Below are 21,307 nucleotides of genomic sequence, written 5' to 3'. Positions count from 1 at the left end.
GACGAAATTGAAGGGACTGGTCAGTAAAGTCACAGAAATAACATCTATTTTCTATCTGATCTATTGTTTGAGGAATTCTGACAAAAGTGTCAATTATTGGGGCGATTGAGTGTTTTCTGAAACTCTATCCAAGCTAGGGAAAGTAATGACGGCGAATTTGGCGTTATTATAGCAATAATCCCCGAGTTCGGGAGTGGACACAGGTGGAAATGACCCACCAGGAGCCACAGCAGGCCCAGGACAAGCGAGGGCCTCGGTGAGGGAACAGTGAAGTTATCACCATTGTCTGCCCCAAACTCGAGTATCATCAATACCGGTACCCAGAGCAGTCATCCAGAGTGCTGTTTTCATTCTTAAAAGTCCTTGTATGACACCCAGGGATCCATTTCCCTAAACCAAACTGCAAATCAAGATGGGCACTATGAAAAATAATAACAGGAGTATGACTCTTTACTATTTCCATGGCACCTGTCTTGGAAGGAGCTGACTGTGTTTAGTGAGGGGGTGAAGTGGGTGTGGACAATGGTTCCGGAATGGGGCGCTGGTGATGGAAACTGGGATTGGAGTGGCTGAACAGAGGTACTGGGGTAAGGGCCAACCAAAACATGGCATGCTTGTAGGAGAGGTTCAGGTGGCCAGGAAAGAATGTGAGTGGCTGCTGGAAGATTCTGCCAGCGTTCCTACCACCTGATAGACTTCTGCTTCTCTCACAGGTGCCAATTATAAATAATGCATCTGATCGTTTAGGAGATCAACATGGAAGCATTTGTCAATCTATTGGAAGAATGGTCCCGAATTCTAAAACAATGTATGCTTTACATGGAAGTCACTTTGAAAGGTTTGCAAGTCAAAATATTGGGAGAATACCCAATTTTGGGAAACACAATGTTATCATTGGAGACATTATTTCTCAATGAGTTGTTATCTACTAGGAAAGCGATCATATTGTATGAAAATTGCTATCTGGCCTATGCCAGGGACATGGCGTCCCTGAGGGATATACCTCTCTTCATATAGTTCCCAAACTACATGTTATAATTTTGAGAAACACGTCAAACTATTCAGTGATTCAGATTGTTATAAAAACACCATTTGGGGATATAGTTGGTGATGGGTTATTCCGTTTACATCTTCCATCATTTCTGAGATACAGACTGCTCCAGAGAGATTAATGAGTTACTTAAGTCACAGATATTTTATTTCCTGCACTTTATTAAATGTTATTGAGATACACATCCTTTGTTCAACAAGATTGTGCTTAATAAGAAAAAATATCTATTTCTATAAAGTATTTTTGGGAGAAATGAATTTGATTATGTGAGTCAATCCATTGAGATATTAGTATTTTACCTAAAGCTATGCTAACTGTTATTGAGTGAGTCATCATTTCATCAATTCGGCTTCATTTTTGGAGATTGCATGCAGTGTATCAGAATGCTATTTTGTATTTCCTGAAGTGGTACTGCATTTAATAAGTGTAAAATAATGTTACCCTAGAAAATATGGCTCATTCACAAAACGAACCATTTATTCCACAAGACATCTTTGCTCGGATTCCGATTCATTCATTGAAGGCCGGCATATTCAGTACTCAAGCAGGGCTGTTTCGTGGAATTAGAAAAAAGAGACTAATAGTTTATTCCAATAGACTACAATCTACTTAAAAATGAAGCTATGACTTCTGGAGACTCTGCGTCTTATCTATTGGAAGATGAGTTATTCAGAGTCAAGAGTCTGCTTTTAATATAGATGCAATATTCTTAATCCTGGAGATCTGTGTTGCGTTTATTGAAAGGTGAAATATTAGGAGATTGGCTGCTTTTCTGAAGTGAATACACCTCAAGAATTTATGTAATGGGCAAATCGTTTATTTCTCATTGTTATAAACAAATTATTGGGGTTTTCATTTCTTTGATGAAGAATTCTTACTATACTGATGAACAAATCCTTTGTTAAAGAGAGACATAATTCAGGTGAGCCCGGCACATCATTGGGCCTTGTTCTTAGTTGCTATGATATGATATGATTGTGTATAGGCACTGTATAAATAAACTATGTGTTTCAAATCCTGCCTCTCTGCCATCAAGGTAGTTTAGGTCCCAGTCAGACCTGGGAGCAACAATAATTTGAAGGTCAGGTGATTGGAGTAGGTAAAGTGGCCTGATTCACATGGTTCAGAAGTTAAAGGTTAGAATTAAGACACCACGGGTTAGAAAAGACCATTTGTTGAAATCATCACAAATTAACCAAGAGTATAACACCCTCTTCTCTGTTCCATCAATGTATTTTCACCCATGCACCCAGCATTAGTACATGTGACCTGGTTATTGGTTACTGCTACGAGTGAAAACCTGCTGACCCCTCCGGGAAAGTATCTGAGCCTGGGTTTTGACACTGTCCTGCTTCCATTTCACAGTAAGTAGAAGACATCTTGGTGAAAGCAATACCGACGTCTTCGAAAGCGTTTCCTCAGGACCATGGCACTGACCAGAGCCAGCAGAAAATACTCAGAGGTCACGGTATGTCCAGTCTATGCATGCCATATTGAGACAGACCACTAGGTGTTAGAACTGCATGATTAACCATCTGGTTGGACAATATATGGTGACTAAATGCCACTACTGCACATGTCATACTTTGACTGACCCCTAGGTGTCACTGTCTCACATGCCATACGTTTACTTACCAGTAGATGTCACTGCATCCATATTAATCTGCACAATTTCTCAGAGGTTATGGAGGCTGATCGCTCCCTCCATTGCAGCTCCTACAGGTCCATCTGGCCCTGGCTAGAGCAAAGTCCTCAATAGGGGGCTTCATAGGAACTATTCTTGGAGCGCTGACTGCTTAAGAGAATCCCTGCCCTGACTCATTACTGAATGCAGAGCTGTATTTTGCTATTTTCCCGGAGAGGTCATGGCATGTGGAGAGGAGGGCAGAGGCATGCAGGGAGGGGGTTTCTTGGCGCTTTACTTTAAAAGCTTGAGGCTTTGAAGTTTAGCAGGAGCCTGGGTTTTTTTCCGCTTTGGTTTCTCCTTGCGCCCCTTCAATAGCTTCGGCCTGTGGAGAGAAAGCTCCTTCCTTCAGTAGGCAGTACGCGATGCCAAATGGCAAATTCTATTCACACACATCACCCCAGTCCCACAAGCACACCATCCGCATGAACATAAAAGGGGGGTAAGAGAGGGAGAGCAGGGGAAAGACAGGGACAGAGGGCAAGGGTCCTTTGGGGGTAATGATGTGGCTAATCAATCACGTGTGAAGATAAGAGAAATAGGCCAGGTAAACAGAACAAGACGTCAAGGAAGGCAGAGTGTGAAAGGTTAGGCGTGGGAAAAGCGGGAAATCAGCAGAGTGGTAGTGGGGGAATTCCCAGATATGCAAGGCTCACTCACCTCTCTGGCTTTAATTTGGAATGTTTCTTTGGTCTGAAAAACAAAGACGAAATAGTAGTGAGAGGCCCAACCTTCGCAGTTTGGCGCCACAGACAGTAGCAGGAAAAAGCATATGGCGCACTTCTGCGAAGACGCAGGGTTAATTAGCGCTATTACCATGGTCTGAGCACTGCCTGCCCATCAGAATGTGTAAGAGTCATAGGTCGATGGTGCAGCAAGAGTGCACTGCGAAATGCACTTTGAGGACTGGTTGCGCTAATGCAGCTGTGCTCCGCTGTGCTCATGACATTGGCAGTGGTGTGTGCAGCAGGTGTGTCAGCTCGGTGTGCATGTTTGCTAGATATATGAGATTTGTGTTCTGTCATGGCCGATGGACCGATAGGAAACTCGAGACCATATCATTGTTTGCAGGCCGGTGTATCTGGTTTGCACCCAGCAAGGTTAGGGTCTGTGCAGTCCAGGCTCTGTGCTTCCAAAAACGTCCAACGACATTGGTCCTTAATTCCTCCCTCCTCCCTGCCTTTATTCAGTTTCTTCCTTGGGGTAAACATTTATTCACAGTCGCTGGGATTCATAATGTCATACACTTTCTTTTGTCTCTGTGTCTCTCTTAGTCATGCCCAACGTCGCCCACCTCACGCACTGGTCCTCTAAAACTATTATACCTGGTACCCCCACCTGGTACTCAGGTTTTCTGGTGAGGATCAGGCACTGGGCACTGTGATGCTTGTTGAACCTCAGGGTACTACCACTTTTACCTCCCTGCATCATCTGGCCTAGTCTAAGCTCTAAAGTTCTGTCTCACAAGGCCAGGAGCGTCTGTAGGGCCCGGAGACCTAAGGGGGATGCACTTCCTGTTCCTCCTCCTCCTCCTCCTCTTACTCTCTGCTCTCTTCCCTTCTTCTCTGCTCCTCCCTCTGGTCACTCCTCCTCTTCTCCACCACTTCCTCTCTACTCACTCCTCGTTTCCTCCTCCTCACTACTCTCTTTCCTCTTCTCCTCCTCAATGCGCCACCAACCTCTAACCTGCACCTCTGAACTCTGACCCCTAAATCCCACACTGCCTGCGTGCTGCGTTCCATTTAGATAGGGCTGAGGGGCCGGGCCGTAGAATTGTATGTGACTATGATAAGCTGTGTGAGTTGTGCGAGCCTCTTCTGTGGTAGGGTACGGCCTACACAAACTGATCATTCTCCAGGTGACTGGTATTGGTTGGTGGACCTTTGCGCAGCTCTGCCAGCCAAGGTTAGAAAGTGCATATCGGCCACTCTGCCCGCAGCCCACATTCTGACCATTCTCCCCGAAGGCCGTCTGAGCATCTGCGCTGAACCTCTGCGCGGCAGCGGTTCTAACTTCATTCTGACAATTGCGACATTTGCCTTGAATAGCCGCCATGGGGCAGTTCTGTGAGTGGCTTGCTGCTCCTTCCTATTCTCTGCATTTTCACTGTTACATCTATGCTTCCCAGGCAACAAGAAGCCTAGCTATAAGCCTACGGATGGGATAGGGGCACTGCAGGTTCCCCCGTATAATGTCTCCAATGGGGCATGCATCATTAGCAAGTGGCAGAGGCATCACTAGAGGGAGGGGGTGAGGGGGTCTATTGGGTCTTTTGGATGAAGCTCTGGAGAGAAGCTCAGGGTCTACAACCAAAAGGCTAGCTAGCCCCGACAGTCCCAATATTACCGTAGCCCCAGATCTTTTCCAGACCTAGCAACACCCCTGTCGGGCGATCCTCCCCAGTCCCCAGGGCCACCCCAATGGCATCCCCAAGCTTCAAGCCTGTGGCTCGGTCAAAGTCCTCAGGCACTGGTTATATGAACACCGGCTTTGCTGAAAGCCTTACGTGGCGTGGAAGGTTAGAAGATGACTGTGTGTTGTGACTAAGCTGTGTGTGCTAGGGAGTAAACATCTGAAGATAAAGGCCTCCAAGTTGGGTTCTCGAATTTTACACACCATGGCCAGATTGGACCCGTCTTTCTCCGCTCCCCCATGAGTCACACAAGGAAAAGGAAGTGTTCGCGGCACTGCCAGTAGTAAGTTGGAAGTGCCTTTCTGTCTTGAACTGTCCAGTTCATAGTTTACATTTCATGTTTACCTTGGCGTCTAGGTGTTTGGCTATATGCATACACAAAGTCCAAATGTGTATTCTTGCATTGGGCAAAGTCTGCTCTGCTGAGGCCCAGCTGTTTATTTATAGTGTGTGTTTGTGTAACAGCTATGCTTACTGTTTATTTGCTATTAAGCCCGATTGAGGAAAACCTTATTCAGTGAATGTGTGTCGGAGACGAAGTATAGCACATTTCGGCAGAATTCCATGCATGATTAAACGGTTGTCGCCAAACCTCTCCAGCCGCAGTCCTGCAACTACCATATCATCAAAAAACACGCCCCCTCAGCCAAAAGGTACTAAGTCAATCAAAGAAATACAACTGACCGGGAAAATGGCAAACACTGGACGCGGCCTCCCACACTTAGTACCTGCCTTAAGTGTGTTCACCAAACGAACACCCTCAGAAACACCACGCATGCAAAGGAAAACACAGCACTCATTCAATGAACATGGAAATATATATGCCAGTTTGAACGTGGAAAGACTAAGAAATGCATGGATATGCTGACAGAAAAATGCACCTCTCCATTTAAGACAAGGAAAATTGTGGGATGCACAGAAAAGCATCACTGTACTCAGAGACGGGTGGAAGGCACAAGAGTAACTTAGACCTGGTCTAAGAAAAGCAATGCACGTGATTAGTACCCCTTCCCCTGACGCACATCACAAAAAACACTTCCACAATCCTACCACCACTAATACTGCCCTCGCCCCCTCCTCGAAAAATAGAACGACTCACTCAATCAAAGCATATTCATGTCAGCCCAAAACCAGGACTAATCCGATCACTCCAGCGCTGGGTGACTGTCAACTCTCAGCCAATCACAAGCCTTCCAATTCATCAGCATAATCATCAGGAAAGTAGTGGCCCGACAGCTAGTTGGTCGGATCAAGCAACTAGGTTTAATGCAGGAATACCAATTGGGATTCAGATCCAGGTGCAGCACGGAGACCGCTACCATCCAGGGCATAGATGATGCTCTCCCAATCATAGACAAAGAAAGAGGTCTACCGCCAGGCCTTCCTCGACTTAGCTGCCATATTCGACATGGTCTGCTACACCACACTACCAGCCTTCAAACGAACAGAAGGTGGTTATTATTATATTATTATGCTATTTATTGAGCGTGGCCCTGGCTTCGAGAAGCAACAGCGTGCATTACAGAGGTATTGAACAGTACAGGTGCATAATAGAGCGTTCTTCAGAGGTAACAACAGAACAGATATGCAGCGGGGGAAGGATACAGAGGGACATAGAGGAGGGGTACAGTTATACAGGGTGGCTGGGAGGAGAGCGGCAGATAGGGTCTAGCAAGTCAGGTGGCGCTGGGGGAGGTGACGCGAAGGCCTAGGTGCTCAGGAGGAAAAACTCCTTGAAGAGGTGGCTCTTAAGTTCTTTTTTTAATTGTAGGAACGTGAGGGCGAGTCAGATTCTGACGGGGAGGAGGTTCCATAGTCTTGGGGCATATGTAGAGATGGCTTGTTTTCTTGTCTTTTCCTTTTTGCAGTGACGGTTTTCAAGTCTGCATGTGTCCTGGCTTCTGGTAGTGCACTGACCGGCGGAGATACTGAGTTTGCCTGTGAGATAGCTGGGTGACTTAAGGGCGACTGCCTTATAGCAAGACTAGAAGGTGATTTGTACGTGTAGTGGGAGCCAGTGAAGGTCGGAACAGCTTTCAACTGGTTCATATCCTACCCGTTTGACAGATACCAAGCAATCGAGATAGGCAACTTCAGGTCGGGCCACTGTCACACAACTGTCACCAGAAAAACCTACAAGGCTCACACCTCTCCCCTCTGCTCTTTAATCTCTAATTGGATCATTATGATGAGCAGTTTCTATCAGTGGCCGAGAATGCTGTTTTACGAAGGGGGTGCTGGATTTATGGTGGCTTTAGAAAACAAAATGGGAATTTTTGAGTTTTGTGTTGCAACCCTCCTTTTCCTTGATCAAAAGCTTTTCAATGAATTTCACTGTTCCTAAAAAAAAGAAACGTAACAAATAACATCCCATGTTTCACTGAATGTATACTTTTTTTAATGATGTACGGCCCACTGGGCATGGCACTTTGCCTGGTGTACCCCGAGCCATCCATAGTGGCTACTGGGCAGGGATTGTGCCCATACTCAGTGGGCTTGTTACGCGGGCAAGGCTGTTGGTCATGCGCCAGGCCCGCACCAGCCACCCATATGGCCAATGGCCATAGCTGATGAGCATAGCCTGCAGTCATGGTCAATGGTCATTTTGCATAGGGCATGGCATTTGCCATAACCTGCACCACTCCCAAACCCACCGTATTAGGCAAACGCCAAGGATGCATGCCCTGGCCCCGCTGAACCCACATCTATTGGCTTTGGCATGCCGTGATGGCTGGTTATACTTTGCCCCAACCCAATCAGATTTGCTGCTTCTCAAGTAGCTAATCTGGTTGCCCAATTTACTAAACCAATCAGATTTGCTGTTTCTCAAGTAGCTAATCTGGTTGCCCAATTTACTAAACCAATCAGATTTGCTGTTTCTCAAGTAGCTAATCTGGTTGGCCAATTTACTAAACCAATCACCTTTGCTTTTTCTCAAGTAGCTAATCTGGTGGCCCAATTGTAGCTAATCTGGTTGCCCAATTTATTAAACCAATCAGATTTGCTGTTTCTCACGTCGCTAATCTGGTGGCCCAATTTACTAAAATGTGAAGACATTTTGCGAGTCTGCAAACACTGCCCCGTCAGGACCCTGAAAGTGGCCATCACGGTTCACAGATAGTTTGGGTGAACCCAGGTGTCACTAACTGGATTTTGCCCAAGTTGTTAATTTTGCCCCACGAGAAACTGAATGGAAAAGGCATAATATACTCCCCCTCCCTTATAACTTTGCCGCCCTTTACAGAAACTCAGGAACCTTTCTAAAGAAATTCTGAGTTAAGTGTATATTTTGGGGAGAAAATGCCATGAAGATTCGTAAAAGAGCACAAAAGCAGTATGTGTCTGAAAAATACTGGAATTGTGCATTTCCTGTGGGGATTGCCAAACTAAAATTTATGATGTATGCTGAACAGGTGTTAATGTTATAGGTGCAGGCCATAGCTCTCAACTCACCCACTTTTGGCGGGTGTCACCCGCCTTGAAAGCAGATGAATCACCCGCCAAGTCCTTCATACGCCCATTCACTTATGGGCCTCTCACCCGCCAAAAATAAAATCGTGTGTTTTCACCCGCCTTGCTGACAAAAAAGGTTGAGAGCTATGGCAGGCTATGCATGTGGCGGGTAGTCCATGAGTCTGTACTAAAGCGGCTGTTTTACAGTGTGTGCATATTACAGGTGTGTATGCTATATCTGCTGTGCAAATATCGCCTGGATGTAGGTAAAGCAGGTATTTAGGTCATGTGAGCGGATAATCGTGTTTATTATATCCGCTGTGTTCACCTATGTGGCATAGTCATGAAGGCTGTTTCCGTGTTTGTCTAAGGCATCGCCTGACGTGGCGCGCGACCCTGCCAGTGGTGCCTCCCGATGATGTCACTCACGGCTGGCACGTGGCACCGGTCACGCGTTACCTGGCTTGGCCGCAATGCTGCGAGTACGTGTGAAGGAAATACATCCGTTATCGACGCAGCGGCTGCAGTATATTTAGACACTGATGTTCAGATAAACTCCAGCAAGAAGGTTATTGCATCTTGCCGCCAAAGGCATTGACTGCGCCGGAGAGTTTACCCGCTCGTGGCGCGGGGCCGATTGCAGACCATGCCAACGTTGTGCCTGGAAGGTGTGGAGGTAACCCGCGAATTATCAGTGCACATTCCACGTCAGGGTAAAGGAGCTTCAACGCGGCCATGATAAGATAGCCCGGTGCCTCGAGGGAAGTGTAGCGGCGGCGGCGGCGTGCCCTGCAGCACGTCAGAAATGAAGGGCACTCACTGCGCATGCGCGACCCCTCGGCGCTGCGTCTGCAGGCCTCAGCCCTCCGCCAAGCACGCAACGGCCCTTGAGCAGAATCCGTTTTGGTTTCATTATCTGTATGGCACATGAGATTTTGGAAGGGCTTTGTATGAAAGACTGTTTCATCCTCTTTACATCACTAATGCACGATGTCTTCGTATGTCTATAAAAACCGCGCCCTTCAAGGGACTGCCTTTTACTTCCCTATAAGTCAAGACAACCCTGGCCTATACACATTTTTGAGTCAGACATTCTTACGTTTGAGATTTTTATGTTTTGTAATACTTTATCCCATTCTTTTTCTATGATCCTCACAGCTAAATTAAGTTTATTTCAACATTATTTTTTGTGGCAGTTTCCTTGCATTTCTTTTGCTAACCCACTCACGTTGTGTTTTTAAGACCTTTATCCATTAATTTTGATCAGGTTTTGTACTGGACTACTTGGTGGTGCTGCTGCTTTCTGCAAGCAAGTAGCGGCTAGCGAGTGAATGGACTACTTGCTGGCAGAGAATGACCTGGGCTACTGGAATGCCTGGAAGCTTCTGGGTCGCAACGCCAGCAGAATGTGGGAAGGGAAAGTCAGAAAGACTGCTCCAAGTGGGCCAGAGTTCCTCCCGCTGCCTTCACCGTCAAAGAAAGCTGTAGGGGAAGGGAAGGTCAGAAAGACTGCTCCAAGTGGGCCAGAGTACCTCCCGCTGCCTTCACCGTCAAAGAAAGCTGTAGGTAGAAAAGAGCCATTCCGTTTCCATTCACCATCCAACGCCAATGGCTTCCAACATGACCGGTTGTGTGAATGCACTTAGCCCGCGTTCATGTTGCAGTGTGTGAGATTGAGCCTTCCATTTTCTTAGATTTTTTCTGTCAAGTCTTAACTTTTCTGCCTCGGGAGACAGTTCTATCCACCGCGATTACACTGAACCTCCAGGCAGAAAAGAAAAATAAACTGAGGTCACACCAGGTTTCTCTTGGATGTCTTGAACAACAAGGAAGACATAATCCCAAGATCTCACTGAGACGCAGTCTCTACAATACTGCCAGCTGCAATATCTCCTGATCCAACCATAAGGCTATGCCTAAGAGGGTACTATCTCAAAAAGGCCAGCTCCTGGCAAGAGGCACAGTGGTTCACAAAGCTGCTGGAGAGCCCAAGAAAGGATGTCATTTATTTTAGAAGGATTACAAGGGGAATTGGTATAAAATAGATGATTCGACCTCCTGCGAGAATAGAACCTGCATGGAGCAAAGGCCATCCTACAAGAGGGTCAAGTCACTGCCATTCCTACACTTTTGGCAGCTAAGCATTCAGTGGATTATTTATAATACAGAAAAGAAAGTAGCTCTCCAGATAAGGAGGCATTTCCAACAGTGCCTTTAACGGTTTGCCCCTTTTGACATACAGTACTTCCTGCTGGTACGTGCCAATATCTTGCCATCGGCCCAGGCAGACTGTATCCAGGGGAAAACTGTCACAGGGCACCGGAAATGCTAGAATTCACAAGCCTATACCCACCACTGATCTCACTTGAGTTAAATGAAAATCTTGAAACAATAGCACAACGTTGGGAAGTTGCAGTTGAAAACAAATTGATAAGAAAGGCTCTTCCAGAGCCTGTACGCAGATGGGGTACTTACTGTGGAACACAAAGCAAATATGCCTATTTTCCATCATCTATAGGATTCTCGATAACTCGGTGGAGCACCCCAGATACCCCCACATAACAGATGGGAAGAAATGTCAGGGATCCCCATCCCAGAAGGGTGATGGAATAGCATCTGGAATAGGGCAAAAGCATGTACCCAACTAAAGGAACATGTATAGCAGTGACAGGGTATTTAATAATACCCCTTTGTCGTAAAAACCCAAACATATTCTTTTGTTTGATGTAGCAGGCATTGGTATTTCATGCTCTGATAAATTAATCACACCTATGGAAGATGGTTAGTTAACTGGCATGAATTACCTACAACAGAGAAGAGTTCAACATCTAAAGCCTTTTCAGTTTTGATGAGCTGCTTGAAATCATACATAATAGGTTGTCATCTGGTTGGGGGAAACAATCTATTGGAATAAGGAGAATCGCTTATCTAAATATCGGCCTATGGGAAATTATAAAAAGATCAATGTGCAGGCAATTGCAAGTCCTACCTAAATCTAGTTTTCTTTTGGAAATTTAATTTGAAATGAGGAAATGGGTAAAGCTAAATATTTATTTTAAATGTTTTATAAAAAAGAAAGCTAGTTGGTGAGAAGAGAAAGAGCTTGTTTCGGAGGCTAGTAGCCCAGAGCTTAAACAAAAGCACACTATGGGCCTTATTCACAAGGCGTTTTCCAATGAGGTTTTGCCATTATAAAACACTTCTGTGAATGGGGCTCTATATGTAATATACAACAGGAGAAAAAGACTGAGAATACATTCAGACTGAAAGGATGATTACGAGGGATAACACGAAAAGTGCATGGTATTCTTCATTTTGACTAAACCAGGAATCGTTAATGTTAGCGCTGGTCGCAAACCACCCAGAGTTATTGGCCCACATGGGCTTTGTAATTTATATTTTAAAATTGTCACCTGTACTCTGAGATAATGGGCTTCATCAACTTTTGTTGTTTTTCGTCCACACTTGTTACTACATAGCATTTGCACTTAAAGGTATTTAATAACTCTATTCAAAAAAGGTGTTGGATTCTCTCCATCTCGCTTAAGAATCATTGCCATGTAGACCTAAAAGGGCAAATGCTTCTGGGACTCCTCTATGATGTAACAGAAGGAGGACACATGGTATCTAGAATCTATCAGATAATGGCGGAGGAACTCCCCAAGGATAAAAACAGAGGAAGACGAGATTGGGAGCGGATACTAGGGAGAGAAATAACAGACAAAGGGCCTCATTACACAGTAGGCAGTAAACCATGGTGCTATTAGCACCATGGTTGCCGCCGGTACCATACCGGTACCACCATGGAGGAAAGGGGAATTACCACCCCATTCCAAGGTTGGCGGGGCGGTAATTCCCCCTTTCTCCATGGCCCTTCCCCATTCCCATTTTTGCCCCATAGGGCATAATGGGAATGGGGAACAAGCTAATTACGGTACCGCAAATTGCGGTACCGTAATTAGCACCAAGGTCCCTTTACGGGTCACAACTTTAACGGCTGGTCTACACCAGCCGTTAAGGTCGGGTCCCGCAAAGGGACCTCGTAGTAAGGCGGTAAGGGTTAACGGTCACCGGTACACTTACCGGTGACCGTTAACCCTTACCGCCTTCCGTGTAATGAGGCCCAAAGACTGGGAAAAGGCGAAGCTCTATCCAAAAAACATATCAACGAACGCCAGGTTAAAGTAGCTGCAATTCTACATACTTCAAAGAGCATATCTCACCCGAGAGACAATATCTCGCTTCCCGGGTGTCACTACACAAAGCTGTCCAAAATGTGGAGAAGAAAATGCTAATCTAGGACATATGTTCTGGCACTGTCCGAAGATTCGACCATACTGGGGGAGAATCGAACAACGCCTGAGAGACAAAGGAATAAAATGGAAAACATGGGCTATAGAAGCCTGTCTACTAGGCATATATAAGTTCCCAAATAAGAACAAAGCAATGGCGAAAATGATAAATCTGGCATAGGCACTAGCCAAATGGCGGATACCAATGGGGTGGAAGGCGGCAGAAGAACCAAGCATTGAGTCATGGTGGAAAGATCTGCAGAGATGGACCATAGAAGAGACAGTGGTTTGGCAAGAAGCACTACGAACTGCAAGAAGGGAAAGTTCCATAGATATAACGACATGGAATCTGATACTACATGACTTGTTTGTCTCTCAAGATCATAGACCCCTTTGAACCAGATCCCCCTGTGCACATTAGAGCAACACTGGATGTGCAGTGCGTACGAGAAGAATCACCATCAGACATATATTGACGTCGGGGTCTTCCAAGGCGTGGAATGCCCGGACAGCCAATTGCCTGTGATCAGTTTTGTAGCATGTTTACGTTAATGTTGGGTTAAGGAGGGAGGCGGGTTGGGTAACAGTAAACAGGAAACTCAGGTATATTACAATACAATGCTTTATGCAAGTTATTAAACTTGGAAACTAATAAACAAATAAAAAAAATTAAAAAGGGCAAATGCTTTCCTAAAAGAAATGTGAAAGTGGACTGAGTTAAAGGGAATTTTACCATCTACACAAACTTCTTTTCGTCCTGGAACTTTAACAATCGCCAATTGTCTAGTTGTAATTATTGCCCGTGAAGAATACTCTAAGCATTAGGAGCCCTTTTGAGTTTGATACTGCAAAATGATTATCAATCAAGGAATATAAAAATAATTATGGCATTTTATAAGGGAACAACGGCTAAAGTAAGACTATCCCAATTAGAAGTGTTTTCATATGAAATAACAATTAATTGCAGATGAAAACAAGGCTGTATGCTATCCCTAATTCTTCTCAACTTTTTGATTATATCTCAGTGGGCTTTCAACTGCCTGAGGCGATTTCCCCCCACAATTTGGCGCACATCTGAACACTGGGTTGTGCAGGTGACATACAAAAGAGAGACTGCACACCCTTTTTTTGGAAGAAAAGATTACACTAGATTTAAAAAGTTTAGAGCTCCTATGGCTCATGTGATCTTATCATTCTTCAGGGGTGCAGGGGAGAAAGAAGATGACTCTGGTATCAAGAAGTCAGTCATATCATGAATGGTTTATAACAATTTATCTCTGCTTCAGGAGCAATCACAAATATTTTCAACAAAAGTTTCAACGAATATTTTCAATATTTTATGATTGCTCCTGAAGAAGAGAGGCTTACTCTCGAAACGCGTAGAGCTCCTTAAAAGGAAAGGAGTAATGGAGATCGGGCGATAGTTAGCCAGACAGAAGGGGTCGGCTGAGGGTTTCTTAAGGAGAGGGTGCATGTGATGCTGGAAATGCATCGGAGGGACAGGGCCTCCGTATCCTTGTCCTTTACTGCTTTTTATCGTGTGTTCTGTTGTGTTTTCCACGCAGGAGTCCATGTGGGACTCCTGGCGGTGCAGCTCTCTCTCTTTTGGTTTGGTGAACGGACCCGTGGGATACCCTTATGGCACCCATGGGTAGGGGGGTGCAACCCTGTGCCCCTAGTGTATGTTTTTGGGCACCTGTGGGTGGCCCGCAGAGCAGGGTATGGGCTGGTGGCAGCTCCATGCTGAATTTGACAGGTGCACGGAGTATCCTCCATTTTGGGATACCCCGGCCCTGCCATTGGGATCAGTTGATTCCTGATGGAAAACAAGATGGCCCCTGTGGCCTCTTGCTTTCTATTACCCATTACCTTGTTTTCACAAAGTCCTGGGAAGCCCTGACTCTGTCCCTTCCCCCTGACTGGCTGTTGGATGGAAGTGCCATATATGGTGTTGTTGTGAAGGCCCGGCCAGACTAGCTGGAGCCTTACCAGTGATGTATGTTGTGGGTACCTCCTGTGGGTGGGACCTGGGTGAATAGAGTGTGTGACAAATATGCATTCTGTGTTGTGGATGTCTAGTATCTGGTGGTTGACACAATGACTGAGACAGCCCTGCCCGAAACCGCTATGAATGCAGCTTGGAGTGTTGAATGGCTCGGTACTTGTCCCCATACCCATAACTTGTTGTGAGTGTCTGGAGAGAAGTGAATGGCCTGAATACCTCGTGTGCCTGATTGGCTGCCTGCCTGCATGAATGCCCTTAGTCGTGATTGGATGCTTGATTGTGACCCAGCGGAATGAATGGGAGATCAACAGTATATCTGGGGACCTCTCACTGCTAGGAATCGTGTTCAGAAGCTGAAGTCCACTACGACGAGTAACTGAAGCTTGACCTTGAAGCCCTGCTGGACGAGAAGAATTGCTGTTGCTCTCCTTCACAATCTGAAAGCTGCTGTGTCTCCAAGGACTGACCCAGAGAGGACCTGGTAAGGTGCCCTCTTTCCGAGCTACGAGGGGCCATCTTGCACAGCTGATCTTTGCCAAGGCTCCCTGGTAGACAGACCTTTGACAGGCCGCCGACCCGAGACGGGGACTGCCGCAGAATCTCAAAGAGAAGCACTCGGACTGTTGTCCGCAACTGTCGACGGCCACTGTCGTCGACCGGAGCCGCCGTGCTCCTGTTTGCCTAAGAACTTCATTTTGATCATCGGACGCTCTCGTCTGCATCGTCGCCCGCTTTATCCCGCTGGAGAAGGCCTGACCGTCGACGCACCGAGGAGCATCCGCTGGTGGGTTTCCCGTCACCTAAAGACCACAGAGACGCCGACGACTCGATGCTCTTGCTGGGCCACAGTTCTTCATCATCTCTTTGCGGTCCAGAACTATCATCACGAGGTGCCTCGCACGCCTCTTCCTTGCAGGACGCCAACGCTCTGTCGTCGACGAGCACCGCTAGGAACGAAGCTGCCACTTCACTGCCGTAGTTCAACCTGTTCGCCGTTGGACGTTCGACGACCTGTGACTCCTGCCTTAAAGGGAGGGCACTGAAGAAGGGCTGTCGATTCCCCGCCACTGAACGCTGAGTTCCTCGACGCCTCTCGACGATCCGTGGCTCCTGCTTTAAAGGGAGTCACTCAAGAAGGATCGGTTGACGCATCTTTCGAGAACTCTACTCCACCAGGTACATTGGGGGGGGGTGGGGTAAAACCTTAGTAGGAGGAAATAAGACTATTGAACCTTACATGGACTGGGCTTGTGCTATATATCTTTATTTACAGGTTGCACAGGTGGGGGGGGAATCTCCACACAGAACTGGGTCTAGGTAACGGGGCCAGCATTCTGCCTATTGTTTCAACCATCTTACGTTCCTGCCTAGCTCTATTGCTGGTGTCCTCGTTATTGATCTGTGTGACATTTTAACCGTACAGTTGATGCACGTTAATGAGATTCGATAACATTGGTGGTACCACTGTAGAATTGTATATATTTATCATTATTGACTTCCGAGTACAAAGTGCGTTATTGTGATCGTGTACATACCTTTGAATATTAATTATATAAAGACTGTTTTCAGTAATACAATGTGTGGACATTCCTTTGTGGGGGTTCGGGGACTACACTGTACTTAAGAACCAGCCCGCATCACGTCCTGAGAAGCTAGGCCTTGATTGCTCGTCCATTGCTACCACAATAGAGAATCTTGGCTGGGGTATTCTGTGCCTCTCCTCTACCATATAGAGAGCAGAAGTACAGACACGCCCTACCAGTCTTTACAGTGCACAACAGAGTGCTTCAAGGGGGAAGGGAAGGTTCCAGTGGTGAAAGAGTGATTGCAAAATTCGGCCAAGGCTGGAGCGATGGTGTCAATATGGTCCTTGATGGTTTTGGATGAAAAGGGAAGAACCTATTTTGACGAGACTTTCATAGATCAGACTTGTATAGAAACCAACAGAGGAAAGGCAGAGAAGGGAGGAGGAGATTTGGCTGTAGGGAGGCCAGAGGTAAAGGAGAAAGTAGAGAGCAGGAGGAGAGGACGAGAGGGTGGACAGGATGTCCTGGGTTTTAGAGATGAAATGTGAGGCCAAGACTGTGGAGAGGGCCTGGGAGGGGACAGAAAAGGTAGAGACTACAGCAGGATTGGCCAGCTCCTTGTAGATTTTAAAGAGTTCAGCTGAGTTGTTAGATGCTGCAGAGACGTGGGCTTGGATGTAAGCTCTCTTCTTAGTGAGGACAGAGAGTCGGTACTGCCTTTGGAGCAGGCGGCAGGCCAGTGTGTCAGGGGATGTACAAGATGCCAGCCATTCCCTCTCAGCCACCCTATTATTATTATTATTTTTTATTTATATATTTATAACGTGCCAAAGCTCGCAAGCATCACTACACTTGCGTTTATAGGCGATGAGGTCTAAGTCATACCAAGAGTTGCACTTGGCTTTGGGCTTCAAGCAGATCCTCATGACAGGGGCAAGAACATCAAGAGTGTCAGAGATACAAGATTGAAGGTTGGTAAGGGCTGTGTCAGGATGTGAGTCAGCCAGAAGTGCAGGATGGACAGAGAAAGTGGCGGCGAAAGCCTCAACTGAGACACGCTTCATGGGTCGGATGACCGAGAAGGTAAGTGGCAGTGTAAGGGTAGGCTCGGCATGAGGGGTAGAGAGAGAGAGAGGAGAAGAGAAGAGAAAGTGGTCACTCCAGGAGAGAGGAGTGGTGAGAGGGTTAGAGAGGGGGAGGTCTGAGGAGATCAGAACATCCAGAGTGTGCCCTGCAGAGTGAGTTGGGCCTGAGGGAAGAACAGAGAGAAAGATAGAGTGGCATATGTCGTGAAAGAGTCCAGAGGAGGGACAGGAAGCATACAGGTGGATGTTGAAGTCTCCAAGGAGGAGGGGTTGAGTGGTCGCAGCCAAGAGGGAAGAGGAGAGGTCCACCCACTCGGAGAGGAAGTAAGTTACCTGACCAGGTGGCCAGTAGATGGAGGGCAGAGTGACAGCAGCCAGGAGAGAGAGAGAGAGCCTGCAAACCATGCATTCAAAGGAGGAGAAGGCCTGCGTAGGAATGATAGAGGTAGAGATCCACTCTGGGAAGATCAACGCTATACCCCCACCGGAACGGTTGGATCTGGGCGCAGAGAGGATCTTGTAGCCATCAGGCAGGAGAGCGTCAAAACACATGACAGACAGCAGGAGAGGAAAGGAAGTTGATAAGGTGCGGAAAGCTTCAATCAAAGAGGAGGAGGTTGGCCTGAGGGTCTTGGACCAACATAGTGCCATTTAGGTAAACATTAATGAGGATCTTAGAGGAATGGTAAGGGGTCAGGAGGGCCTCCCGCTGGGTGCCACCATTAATGGGAGGGGAAGAAAAAGGAGAGAGCAGAGAGACCATATGTGGAGTCCACAGGTCTGGCAAAGGAACGACAAAGAGGATGTCAGTGAGGGTCTACCTGGAGGAAGCACTGGTATAGGTATCAGCGATCGGGAGGCCTGGGTTGGAGACCTGGGTATCCTTTTTGAACTTCTTCCTACCAGACTTAGTGAGAGGGACAGGATAGTCAATAGAGAAGCAGTTAGAGAAGATAGGAGAAACAGAGAACACCATAGAGGATGCAGGGGTGGGGGATGAGGGTGAGGTGAAGGGGGAGGTGACAATGTAAGGGGGAGGGGAGACACTATGATAGGGCACAAGAGGAGGGGTGCAAGCAGACAAGACCGAACAAGACAAGAACACGTAAGTAAAATAAATAAAGTTAACTAGACATTGGGCTCAAAGAACAAGAGGGTCAGTCAAGTAGAAGTGAAAGCAAACCAGTAACAGAGTAAGAACGAGGGAACCTGAAAGAAAAAGGATGCAGCAAGGGAACAACCAGGCAGAGCAGGGACTAGAACAGAATGATAAACCAAGGGAACCTTAGGGGAGTGTGAACAAAAACAGAGAAATGGGCAGTACAAGTATACAGCAAAACGAGGGAACCTGAAAGAGAAGGACACAAAAGGGAACAGCCAGCAGAGCGAGGAAGAGGTAAATGAACAGTGATCAAGGGGATGATGAACAGTGATCAAAGGGAACAAGTGGAGAAGAGTGAAAAACAAATGCAGGTAGGCAGTACAAATAACAGTAGACGAAGAAAGCAAATACAGGAACAGTGAAATAGGCATAAAGGGCCCAAGAGGAAACACAGAGCAACAAAGCGTAGCAACAGGGTCTGGGAGGGGGGCTAACAAAATGGCTTTGTCTGATGACATATATACAACAGCAAGATGCTTTGCTGAAGGGAATGACACTGAAGTTATCATTAATTTAAAAATATTCTGGTATAACATTTGATAAGCTTTCATGGAAAGTATTGAAAAAATCACAAGGAAAGAACTACCATTGATGCCGGTCTTAAAGAGTTTTAATATCAAAAATAGCAATTATTTATCTCTTCCCTTAATATAAAGGCTTAGTGTTGAAGTATTGAATTTAGCATTTAGGTATACACTATGCTCTGAGGCGAAGAGACATCCATCTCCAATTATCGGAATAATTTGTGCTAGACTCGTAACACAAGCACCAATAGCTCTTTTGTACCAACGCCACGACTGAGCTTGATGCACAAAGTATTGCCATTTGTATAAAAGGCACACTAATGGAAATCGATTCCGTTAAAACATTAACTTTTCATCCAAATCGCCTCCACCAAATTTCACTCCATCTACGTTTGGACATTGAGATCTATGCCAATTGATTTCAAAGTGAGTATTTCTACCATTGATGAGTGAACACTGAATGTTGACATCACAGTCTTGACAAGGTGACATTTTAATTGTCCCTTTTATATGCTGCCAGCTAATATTCCCACATGGAAGTGGGAGTGGATTTGTTCCTCAGCTGATCGGGCCCTCCTTCCTTTCCTCGGGAACACTGGAGCAACACCTTTGCCCCCGCTGGCCTTTCCAGAGGCTGCTAGAGCAGCGCTCAATGCCCGCATCATGGTAAGCCCTGTTGGGCTTTAATGAGTTGAGCTCTACACTGTGTGTGACTTATTACGGCTAGCACGATTGTTCCACCAAATGGCCAGCCGATTTCTATACATTTGCTGGCTTTGTGCTCTTATGACTTATTTTCACTGTGCTGATCATTTTGCTGCGATGCGCTTGGTATCTTTGCAGAGCGAGCCCTTTGTCTGCCCCTCTTCAACATGGCCACCTCCTAGCACACTCTGGATTGCCTGCCCTGCCCTCTGTGCTGCCGCTCTGATTGGCCTACACCATCCACAAAGGCCCAATCGCAGAAGGGGGCAGGCGAAGAAGCCAGCCCCCCGCAAAAAAAAGGCCCACAAAAAGGCCCATGTCTGGAGCTGTCTGACGCCCCCATATGCCGCCTTTCCTACTCTCTCTCCACCCTGAACTTTCTGCTTTCGCGCTGTACACTAAGGACCACAATCATTGTGCTACCAACTCGCTCAGGTAGGCACGCTTCACCTGTCCGGACTTCGCCTGTGCTCTTTACTCAGTACTGACTGGTATCCCGAGGCTATATCTTCCTTGAGTCGCTATCTACTACTTGCAATGGGCACTCACTCAATTTTGTTTTTCCAACTGTGCACTCCCCATTGTAATGGTTTCCAGTGATTGCTGTGACATTCGAATCTAGGTGTGTTTTCCAACTATGCACTCCTCCAGTGTAATGGTCTCGAGCGATTGCTGTGACATTCAAATCTAGGTGTGTTTTACAACTATGCACTTGTCATGACCACTGTGATGGGGCACACGGTGTGCCACAAGCAGGCTCCCACCAGAACCCCGAGGGCCTTAAAACCACTGCAAAAGGGCTCCTGGAGCCAGTCATGGTGCCTTTGGCACCAGGTACATATGTAGGAAGGAAGGGCTGTTCAAACTAGCTTTCATTTATGTACATGGGCTTTTAAATCCAACATGGAAGCACCCACACAGTCTAGTTCTAAGAACCAAGCCATGCGGTCTAGTGTTTTGGGTGTGGCAGGCCTGGAACTACTTTCCCTGGTACTACTTTACCTGGGCTATATAAACCACACCCTGACTGCAGAACACGCTTCGTGTTATTCTGCAACCAGCAGCGTGACGCTCACCATGTCCAGTTCCTGGTCTTCAGCATCTTCCTGTAATCCTGCAAGAACAACAAGAAGATTATTCTCTCTTACCTGAGAAAACATCATCCAGCACTCGGCATCTCAACTGAGCTGCACATCACTCACCTGTGAGTACTAGCTTAAGGACTTCCGGTGAACCGCTACCACAGCTGCTGTTCGAACATTGCGACATGCAATAACGAGAAAGGGAAAAAGAATATTAGAATGTGCGCTTCCAAAACATCGAATTCCACCAGTCTTACCTGAATTCCATCGTGCTACGCCACGCTTCCATCCGGAGCACCACAGCAACATCTGCAAAGGAAAAGAG

At 46.5% G+C, this 21,307-nt stretch overlaps 1 protein-coding gene across 2 annotated transcripts in view; it reads right to left on the bottom strand.

Moving 5' to 3' along the window:
* The window catches only part of VEGFB (vascular endothelial growth factor B), a 387,557-nt gene that overhangs the window by 7,466 nt on the left and 358,784 nt on the right, over positions 1 to 21,307 (bottom strand). The window contains exons 5-6 of one of the 2 annotated variants that reach the window (XM_069645095.1): positions 3,396 to 3,428; positions 2,974 to 3,060 (exon numbers count right to left, since the gene is read on the bottom strand). In XM_069645095.1, coding sequence (XP_069501196.1) covers positions 2,974 to 3,060; positions 3,396 to 3,428 — 120 coding nt within the window. The remainder of the gene's footprint in view (positions 1 to 2,973; positions 3,061 to 3,395; positions 3,429 to 21,307) is intronic. The other variant, XM_069645096.1, reaches the window with a different exon arrangement.

Source organism: Ambystoma mexicanum, chromosome 2p (assembly GCF_040938575.1).
Source record: "Ambystoma mexicanum isolate Mex_15411 chromosome 2p, UKY_AmexF1_1, whole genome shotgun sequence".
Taxonomy (NCBI): domain Eukaryota; kingdom Metazoa; phylum Chordata; class Amphibia; order Caudata; family Ambystomatidae; genus Ambystoma; species Ambystoma mexicanum.
Note: the sequence above shows the minus strand (reverse complement) of the source record. Positions and strands in the feature narration are given on the sequence as shown.